This window comes from Pterocles gutturalis, unplaced genomic scaffold, assembly GCF_000699245.1.
Source record: "Pterocles gutturalis isolate BGI_N339 unplaced genomic scaffold, ASM69924v1 scaffold49622, whole genome shotgun sequence".
In the NCBI taxonomy this organism is placed as follows: domain Eukaryota; kingdom Metazoa; phylum Chordata; class Aves; order Pterocliformes; family Pteroclidae; genus Pterocles; species Pterocles gutturalis.
Window position 1 is genome coordinate 1 of NW_010109570.1, and position 11,034 is coordinate 11,034.

Here is an 11,034-nt window from a genome sequence, read left to right on the forward strand (position 1 = left end):
CGGGGCTAACGGGGGCGCCGGGCCGCACCGCGGGGCCAGCTCCTCGCGTCCGGATGGATCCGGGCAGCTGCCGGTGCTCGGACCACGCGGGGACACCATTGCGCTCTAGCTTCGAACCACAGCAGGTCTCGAAATACCGGGTTTGGGGTAACAAACCTGTTTTACACGAAGGTTATTTCCAGAAGAAAACCTTCCACTGAGGAGGGGCCCATAAAACCCACCTCGCTTACTTGGCCACATGCCAAGAGCTCCACAATGTCTTTTCCTTTAGTACTGTTACCGTCTGGAATACAAATCGGTTTTGACCTAAGCAAACGCTAATTACCCTGTCAGTTGGAAATTTGTGTGAAAATTAGTTCAGTTCTACCACTCTTCTCAGAAGCAGCACTGTATAGAAAGCAATAAATTAAATAATGAATGAGATTTTTGCCCTAAGTACAATGCAATGAGAAGTGGAAAAACACTTAGGCAGGATGAAACATGAAATGGGTTAAGCATGCAGCAGTGCAAATATAAATCAACAGTAAGTCTTTCCCATCATCAGCAAATGGTCATGTAATTGCTCTGCAAAAAGCAAATACAACTATACATAAGTCTGCTGAATGTGACTGTTAATTCAATAATGTAATGTATTCTGTTAATGTTATGTATTCTGTATTATTCACTTCAGTAATGCTACTGGGATCTAAGCAAGGAAGTTAATATAGATGTCACCAACAGCGGAATTAAAAAAATTAATAGCAAAAAACTTAATTACTATTACCCTGGGTACTTTTAACTTCGTAAGTAAAAAGATACTGTATCCATTCTAGACCACAGCACATCCACAGTGCCGTTGCCTCTGTATGCCTGTGTATGCCATTTCTTACCCGTGTTGCATCTCCGTCCTGCTTTATCATATCCATTCCAGGCAGCTGGTTTGGAAAAAGATTGCCTCCCCTCATAGCAGGATCATTAACCTATTGGTAACAAGATATTAAGGAGAATGAATTAAAAGTAAGTTGGGAAGAGGGCTGGGAATTAAAAAAATCCTATGCTATGCTAAAAACCCACTATGCTACTTACATATACCAACATCTACTTCGGAGATGACGTTGCAGCTTGGGGAGTGACTACACAGCTGAGTACCCTTCTTGTGCAGCATGTGTTTGACTCATATTATTCTGCTTCACAGTCAACAACAAAGATTTCATCCCTGATACCATGACCCTTGTGCATATTTCACAAAGCAGGCTCCATAAATTAGGTCAGTATTATTTGAAGAAGACATGCCTGCTATTAAAGTCCTGAAAGCAGAAACGTGCAACTACAGTCCTAACCTCGGTAACACACAGCTTTTCTGCTTGTAAACCACAGCATCGTTTTTTCAAAGCCTGACGAGATAACACGTAGGCTGATTTATACTGCCTATTGACTTAGTTTTAATGACACTTATTTTTCTGCACATAAGCAATAGGAGAAAGATAGCATTAAATGGGAAAACCTGCAGTGGCATGCTTTCCTAAAGGGATGGTCCCAATAATTTTCTGAACATAGTCATGGGAAAATATTGAAGCTGTGTATTACTGCACAACCAAAGGGTCTGTCATGCTTAGTTATGTAAAAAATTTACAGCATTGCTTTCTTAATCAAAGGATTAATCTCACCGTGTTGGAACTGGTATAAAATACAAACCACAGCCCTTCAGCATGGTTCTAAGGCATTGGAAAATTCAGCTTTCTTTAGAAGGTTTACAGGGAAAGAAACGTTCCTAGGGAGTCGCAGTTGACTCGGTTCCCTCTGTTACTTCCCTCAGACTAGATGGATATGATAATAGAGAAGATATGCCCCTCCAGATTTTGCTGGAAGGAAAAAGATGTTTTCTGTGTCACCTGCCCTTTAGGAGACTCGTGTGGCCAAGGAGAGGAGATTCTGCCACTCTACTCCCTCACTTTAGCTACAGCAACCTGCTGCAGCAAGGGGGGAAGACTATCTTGAATTTACCACATCAAAGTTGCCTCGTTTCAGATCCTCCTGACAGTTGTTTCAGTTGCTATTCACTGATTTTGCAAAACATCATAAAGCTAAATGCAATCACGTGCAACCATCTAAACAGACAAGACTGCAGTTCAATAGGAAAGGTTAAGAATTGAAAATATTTTTGCCATAGGATTTTCAACTCTGAAAAAATTGATTAAGTGCTGCAAGCCTTCTAGGGATGCTTTCTGCTTCATAATACAAATCGGCAGATTCTTAAACCTGAACCTGAAAATTGAAATCAGAAGGGAAGAGAACCACACAATTTTGTTCATAAAGAAAGTAGACAGCAGTTTGCAGCTTTATCTACATGCATTTGACTAAGCAACAGAATCCATGTTTGAAAAGTGTCTTCTGCTATTGATCAACATTCATCAGAATGCACAGGCAAAAATGCCTTTTCTGTTTGTTCAGTAGACAAACATAAATAAAAAAAGCAGAAATAAAAACCTGTATACTGAATCAACAGCAGTTTTGGAACAAAAAGATGAGAGCGCGATTTGCATCATGACAGAGTTAGGACTGGTATAGAAAGGGAAGATGGTTCCAGGCTGCACATCACAAAAGCAGCAAAGGCACCAATGAAGTTCCTATCACAGAATCTCTTTGCCAGTGATGATGCAAGAATCCTGAACGGCACAGTAACAGATTGTCATGGTTTCAACAAAAAAAAATCTACCATATTGTTATATTCATAAATTTGCTTCAGAAGTCCTTGAAACAAAACACCCCACATTCACACATTAACTTCTGACTCCAATAACAATTCAATCAGAAAAGCATGGAGAACGACAAAGAAATGGAAGGGTTTTTATAATTTTTTGAAGACAGGTCTGGTAGTGTTATCAGACATGAAATCTGACTAAAAGAAGACAGAAGATGTTTTACAATTCCTTTGCAATTAAGCACATTAACACAGCCTCCTACTAATAAGGTAGAATTATATACAAGGTAGCCAGTAAGAAAAGTTTCCTACAACTCCAGAGCTGCTTTCATCCAGTATGCTGAACAAAATCAATGTACTGTTTCAAGATAACTCTTTGCAGATGCCGTGATAATTTTGGCCTGGGAAGTACTGCACCTGTGTGGATTAATAAACACCTACTCCGAGTGGACATCTAGACAGTGGTTAATTTCATATACTGAAAAGTATCTCCTCTTGCACAGGTTTCATATTGTTTCTCTGACAACTCAGTAAGTAACATGGATGCATGATGCAAAAAAAGTAACAGGCAAAAACACAGCAACAGTCAATTGTGTGAACAAGAAGATGACAACAAGGAGACAGTAAGTTGTATGAATGGTGCAACACTGGGAAGGTTTAGACTTTCTCAATGCCTGGGGAAGCTGTTTTGTACAGAACGAACCTGCAGACCTGGCAGCAAGCATTTCAGCATTCCTGATACCAGCTTCCGAGAAGACACACTAAAAAGAGCAGCCTGGAGAGCTTTGACGTAATTGTAAGGGAGAGGATGTTAATGAGACAAGGTCTGATCCCTCAAGTACGTAAAAGAGTCTCTAAGCATCATAAATAGCAAGCCCAGGGAAACCACAACATTTTGGGCAAAATCTTCATTTTCTACTTGGTGATGCTGGGAGCCTAGTTAGTAAACAAGAGAAGCTGGAGATACACCAGTATGAGCAGATAAACACCAAACTCTGCATTTTTGAGCTCTGGATATGTCTGTAGGATACAGTACAGTGCCACAGAGACAGGAGACAGAGCCAAATAAACCTGTTTGGTACCAAAGCTAATATACCTGCTTCTCACCAGGTAAATAAGCCCAGGCACCGTTTTTTTACTAACAAGTAATACATATTACTTCCAAAACCATCCAATAACATAAGAACTGTTAAGGTTTTTTTTCAAAAGCTTTAACACATTCTTAGCATAACCACTGTTATTCACTGTGGTTAGAAAGAGATGAGCATGTGAAGTTAAATTTATGTATTATCTAACAAAAATATGGCAATGAATAAGTAAGTAAAAGTGTAGGTGACAGTTTAAAAAAAGGCAAAAGAATGAATGAAATGGCAACAGTCAGCAGAATTAAAGAAAATGTAGTGATTTTTAAAACCACCAGTTACAAGAAAAGTTCAGCACAGCCTAGGTCAATTGCTAAATAAAGATGCCAAACACTAAAAAAAACCACTATGCCTTGAAAACAGAAACAGAAAAAAAAAAATCAATGTCAGTATTCAAATATACTTTTTTTTTAATTTATTCATGTCTCTCAGAAAAGAAAATGTGAAGCAGCACAGTACACATTCCTGACGACTGAAAAATACCATCTTGTGGCCCAGAAATGGCCCCTCAGCTGCCAGATGGCCACCTCTGACCTAGATGAAACATAAAACATTTGCTTGCAGAGTTTGCAGATGACACAGTGCTGGGGTGGTAGATCAGGAGGAGAACAGGTTCCTGTTACAGAATGAGCCACAGCACTTTGGCTAAACAGACTCAACCCAAGAAATGCAATTTAATGTAGATAAAAGGAAGGTAATACTTCTGGAAACAAAGAACTCAGGTTTCACCTATCGAGAATGTGCTGAGGAAGATTTGGGCATCATCATATGGGTTTCAGTATGTGCTTTCCAGTGTGACATTGTCACCAACAGAGCCACGGCAACCCGTGGATTGAAAGAGAAATTACAAGCAGAACTTGACTCTACACAGCTTTGGTGAGGTCACTGTTAAATCACTGTCTCCGGTTACTCTGTTCATACTTCTAGAATGAGGTTACAACAAATGAGTTTGAAGTAGATCCACAAAAGGGACTCAGGGGCTGAAAAACAGATGCCGAGATGGGTAAAGAACCTCAGCCTAATCAGCTTACTGGAAGTTAGATAACTGCTATCTTGAAACAAGATCTAGTAGTGTAACAGGAAGGAAAAGTGTGACAACTGTGCCAGCAGAAACAGTAGTCTGTATGGAAATCTTTGAAATAAAACCAGATCTCTCTCTATAATACATGTTTTTTAGTTTAGGTTCCTGAGGAAAATCAAGTAGCATGTGTATGCTAAGAAATCAGACTGGGCTGTCACCTTCAAATCCCTACTGGTTTTTTGTTTTGTTTTGCTATTGTTTTACTACATTAAATGTGTGCAATAGTATGCACTTGGGAACTAATAATAATAATAATAATAAAAAAGTCTGCTATAATTGGTCTTAGCAACTGGGAATATCAGAGAAGGTGACAAATTTGGGAGTATCAAAATTACTTCAGGTCACCAGTATGCGGCAGCTGTAAAAGACAAATGTGATCTGGGGCTATATCTGTCAGAGTATTCCAAGAGAAATGGGGAAGAATTAGTGTTATGCGCATGGCTGGTGCTTAGGAAATACTGATTCAAACTGGAACAGGTGCAGAAAAGCAAAGGGAATTTACAGCCTACAAGAAGAGATTGTGGCTTAACTTACAAGAAAAAAGCCAAGAAACCCAAATCAAAACAATCCAACAACCTCAAAACAACAAAAATATCATGTTGGTAGAATTGCTCTTTCTAAAATATGAGAAAAGAGCTATTTAAGCTAAAGGAGAATATTGGAAAAGTAAATACTGTTATCAAATTTAGGCTGGAAAAAGGACATACATTAACAAGCGACTAATATAAGCAGCTTTAAACTGGAACATTGTGGTCTCAGAAAAAAGGTCTACAAAAGATCTGCCTGAAGACACAAGAGGTACTTTCCTGCCAGCATTTCTAAGAAAACTCTGTAACTTCAAGTCTGTGTGTTGAATAAACCAAAGTTCAGCTCTGAAACAAACATATGAACCTGTTAATTTAGAAGGCTTGCTTGTCAAATGTCAACGTACTGTGTGAGTTTAACTGCAGGTCAACAAATGGCAATGTTATTTTCAGATATCCTAAGTAGCAGTTTCTAATAAAATGAAGTGTGCAAACCTCCTCTCAGCAGAAAAGAACAGGTTTCTTACCTACTGATTCAGTAACCTATTTTTATTGACTACACAACAAAAAGTGTGGATTTTGTGCTCGTGAAGGTGCCAGATTGACAGTTCTTGAAGTTGACTGCCTATTGTCCGGTACTACAAACACAGTGGCATCTTCCACACACTTGCCCACGCCAGCATTTTCACTCTTATCTCTAGGAAACAGCTGCCTGACATTCAATCCTAACCTCCACTGCTGAGAAAATTACTGAGGACACTGGTGACTGGCAACAGTGCTATGGAGACTTACCTACTAAGAACAGGAGCTAGGTCAGCACACACTTTCCACAGAAGTCCAGGATCAACTACACGTGCTAGCTATTGGGGTGCTAGGTCACAGTGGGAAATTTAGATGCAAAAGGTGCTCTCTACCTCAGCAGTCACTTCTGAGTGCAGAGCTAAAAACAAAGCCTTTTTAACATTATAATTTCTCAAGAAAACTAGTAAAACGTACATAATGACTTACAGCAGTTACAGCCCAACGCAGCGGACCTGAAAAACTACTGAAAGTCAAAGAAAATTCTCTAGCTGTCATCTCAAGTCCTTAAATTCTCACCTGCTCAGGACCCATGGAGGACAACCCTGATGTAGGCACAGAGGTCGCTGAGGTCATGCTGATCTGCCCTGTCATCTGGTTCATGTTGTTCATACCACTTGTGTTGGTTGCCATGGATACACTGATGTTCATGTTATTATTGTACATGCTGGTGCTTGCTTGCTGCCCAAAATGTGGTGGGGACTGTTGTGAAAACATGCTACAGCAAGGAATGGAAAAAGCAATGTGTCAGACTTAGAATGCTGAAGCCACTAAGAAACTACTCTCTTTTTAATATACCTTAAGCTAGAATTTGTATATACTGTAATTTATTCCCACTTCAAATGAAAAACTAGTTTTCAGCTACATTAATGTCTAAGACATAGATTTTCAAAATTTAAGGTCCCATCTTTGTGCACAAAAATGCATGCCTTTGCGTGTGAAACTACAGCAGAGTACAAATCCGTTATGCATGTGCAATAACAGCCAATTAGCTGTCTAATGCGCTTTGTATGTATTTTAAAGATGTTTGGGAAAGTAATACACCTTCTTCTCACTCCAGTGTTAGCACAGCACAGGACTGTTGGGCTGAACCTGGATCTGGTCTAATAAGCTTTATTTTTCCAAAATAAGCTATTTGCACTTATGAATACCAGATTTGCACATACAATTATGGCAAATGGGCTCACAAATTTAGACATGCAATCGTGCAGAAATTTATTTACTAAATCTTAGCATCAGGTTTTGACTGTAAGAAAAAACATAAAACTTAAGACAATTACCCTCTATGTTCGCTTATCCCATTTCAGAACAACTTAGGGAGGAGTAACTGTGGAAGATCTCATCCCAGATTTTATTCAAAGTCAAGTGCTTTCTGGACAGTATCTTCCTTCCCATTATGTCAGAAGAGACTATTTTACATATCCTAAAGTGCACTTCACTGTTTACATGTCTTTTCTCCTCTTTGAGCATAATCCAACAGTCAATGAAGGAATTATTACTGACAATGTGTCTGTTTAGAGGATTTGCATTAAACTGAAACACTGTAGAAGGGCTGCTGTGTGTCAGATGGCACACAGTAACCACCTCTATATCAATGGCTGACTTTCACTTCCTTGTGAAGCACTGCTCCCACAGCTAAGGAAATCTTTCAGGGTTAACGCTCAACCTTGCACTTGAGTACTCCACTAGGCTATTGCTGCGCACTGTGTGAGCTGGTGGAGTGCAATGGCATTCTGGGCACAGGACCAAACTTGGAAAATCCCACCATTCTCTTCCTTCTAATTCCATGCCTTTTCGGGCCACCTAACCCCATTTTTAAGTTGTTATCTGGATGGCTGAAACAGTACACTACAGAACATTGTGAATACTCAGTGGCTCGTGTAAACTCATTTGACACATCTCCGCCACAGAGCTGCAATTTAGCAAGCCAACTATTGGTCTTACCAAGCTGCTGCTGCTGCTGCCGTTTCAGCAGAAGCCGTGGCAGCAGTAGTTATGCCTCCTGCCGGTGTTTTACGGAGACGCTGCTGCTGCTGCTGCCTTTTCAGCAGAAGCCGTGGCAGCAGTAGCTATGCCTCCTGCAGATGCTTCAGGAAGACAGTGAGGAAGAGGCATTGACAAGGATGCGCATAAGAGATAAACCAGTTGCTTAAAGGGGAACTTTACTTGGATCAGCCACATCACTGAAACACTGGTGTTTTGGGTTTATTAAATCTTTGTCAACGAGTGGGAAAAAGATTTGTTGCCAGACTGGTATAGTAAGAGCAGCCTGAGAACTTCAAGATGACAAAAGCACAGTGCTAGAGACAACTGTGTGCACCCCTGTGTGATACAGGCTGTACACCAACCTGATAGCTCCTCCTGTCTTCCACTGAAAAGCACAGACCATTGCCACATGGAAGCTCGCTGCTGCCCACTGATAGTGTTCAACATCCAACCCATTCAATGTGGACAGACTAATAATTAGAGCTATACTGACTGGGGCATGGGCCTCAACTGAGAAGGTGACTGCGTGCATGAGGCATGCTACAATGCTCTCAGAGAATGACAGTTATATGCTGACCCCCAGTATGTGCAAACACCAATGATTGAACCTGGTTGCACTCCAGCATTTAAAGTGGGAGGTGAAATCTAGTCATTGCAATTCCAGAGCAGCAGGGAATGCGTAAGCTCCGTCTCAGCTGATCCAGCCATGTGGAAAGCAGTGTGGAAGCACAACATGAAAATCATACACAGAAGAAATGCATCCACACAAACGTTAGGGGCTGAAGCTCACTGTGCAGCAGAGGTGCTTCTTAAGGACACGCAGTGTTTTATCAGTTACCACAGACAAAGCAATACATTGTGTGGATGCAGGTCTTTTAGCTATGCACTCACTTTGCCTTGTATGAAGACAGAATTTAAACCAACTCGTCAAGCCAAATTGAAAAGAAATCTCTTTTAGGATGGATAGTTAACAACAAGCAAACAAATATATATATGAAAACCCCCATAAATAAGTGTAGACCATAAATGGCCCCATTACTCTGTGTTCATTTTGGTTTTGATCTGTATTTACCTGCTTCCACCCATATTCCCTTGCGCCCACCCATTCATCTCCGTAGAGGACTGATAGGCAGGATTAGCCTGAGACTGCTGAATCATGGAGCTTTGAGTATGAGCCAGTCTTGGGGACATCAGTGGACTCTGAGGAGTGGTGGCCCCTGTGAAGCCTGGATCGGGCTGCTGACTAATACCTGAAGAAAACAAGAAACTTAGCCACTGTACCTTCAAAGTGAAAACAAGACAAGAGCTCACACCTGCCAACATGTCTTTACACAGTCCTACTTATGTCATCTGGAACCTATAACTTTGTGCCTTAATGTGGAATACAAATTAAAAGCAAGACATCATAAACTCATACAACATGTATAACCTTACAAAAATCATTTTGCATAAGCATGATGGCTACCTGTGTGTCCTAATCACGCAAATGGTCTCTCCCCTCAACAGACCAGAAGAAAAACACTGGTGACATTTTTTATCCCCAGAAAATGCATTCAAGACAACAAATAAAACATACTGCTTCTGTCTATAAATCCATTTTTGTGAAAGTTATGCACAATCTATTTACTGCATAGCACCACCTTTTAACATTTAGGCTATAATTTTTCTATTTTTTCTGAAGTTCCTAGAACCTTAGTATCTCTATTTCTGTGTCCCTGCAAGAACAGGCAATGCCATTTTATGCAAGTGTTAAACGATTTTGTAAAATCAAAGATTATCTGTATGCAAAGAAAACCTAATTTAAGCTGCAAAATGCCAATTGTGTGCAGAAATTTTGTTTTAAACCAAGTCACTTTGGTCTTGTTTAAGTTAATCATGAACAGCATACTCAGCAGAAACAAGCCACTCTTAATGCTGGGGTAAGAATCAGGTGGTATGAAATCTATTGTTACATTCACTGTCTGCATGACTTAACTTCTTGGTATCTTTTTCTCTCTCATAAAATGGGAATAATATAATGTCTCTTCATTTTCATAAAGCAATTACAAATACATGGAGGGATGATTTAGAAACTGGTATAAAGAATAACAGATGAATAAGAGTAGATAGCAAATTTAGAATTGGATAGACATAACTTGTTATATTAGCAGAACTTGCACGTAACATATTATTTAATATAATCATAACCTAACTTACCCAATACTTATAAATAAAGAAGCTGTATAAGAATAACTGTATGGAGGTAACTGCCTCATGTACCCCCAGAACAAAGTGGTATGCAGCTTCGTAAAACATACAAACAAAATGGTATTAATTATCATATTATATATGGGTTTAAGGACAGGGAAGGGAATGCCTTATCTGAAACTAATTTATATCATTCAAATTCAATAGTTAGTTGTTAATTTTACATTATAATGTACATGTGGAGAATTATCTTTTTAGGGAAGAATCTGTCTGATATTTAAGCAATATATAATTATCAAAATTTTAAAAAATTATGTACAGCTTTGCTTCTGGTCACTTTATGATGTTTGCCAACATCAATGCACTTTTACCATATATATTTGTCAAAATTCAAAGTCAAAATGCAGAGTTCATCAAGCCAGTACATACACATATACGTGTTCATGTGTGCATACACCTTTTATCTGCATATATCTATATATATAAACAAACACACACACATTGTACTTCTGCTACTGCTGTTTCCTAGAGCTAGGAAAGTGGAAGGCACTATGTTGCATTTAAGGACTCCCAATGGTCCAAACCCATCTTTCCCAGGGAGCCAGGCAAGGGGCTGTTGGAGGGGGACTTGGACCCAGCACTGGGGGAGAAACGGGGGAGTAATGACTGCCAAAAAGCACTGGGGGTGGAACCAGTACCGTAGTTTGGAGGAAACGGGAACTGCTGTGTGTTTGCCTGCGGGATCCGTGGATTGCTCATGGTTGCTGGTATGCCACCGGTGGCCACCATGCTGGGGGTCATGCTCAAGCCCTGCCCTCGCATCATCAGTGTCCGCTGCTGCACCTGCTGCTGCTG

At 40.0% G+C, this 11,034-nt stretch overlaps 1 protein-coding gene across 1 annotated transcript in view; it reads right to left on the reverse strand.

Annotated features, from left to right (window-relative positions):
* Window positions 1-10: 10 nt before the first annotated feature.
* The window catches only part of NCOA2 (nuclear receptor coactivator 2), a gene marked incomplete at both ends in the record, with an annotated part of 47,661 nt that continues 36,637 nt past the window's right edge, over window positions 11-11,034 (reverse strand). The window contains 5 exon segments of the mRNA XM_010073014.1: window positions 11-127; window positions 870-959; window positions 6,526-6,724; window positions 9,065-9,242; window positions 10,878-11,034. The exon segment at window positions 10,878-11,034 is cut by the window's right edge and continues 6 nt beyond it. Of these exon segments, the coding sequence (XP_010071316.1) occupies window positions 11-127; window positions 870-959; window positions 6,526-6,724; window positions 9,065-9,242; window positions 10,878-11,034 (741 nt within the window).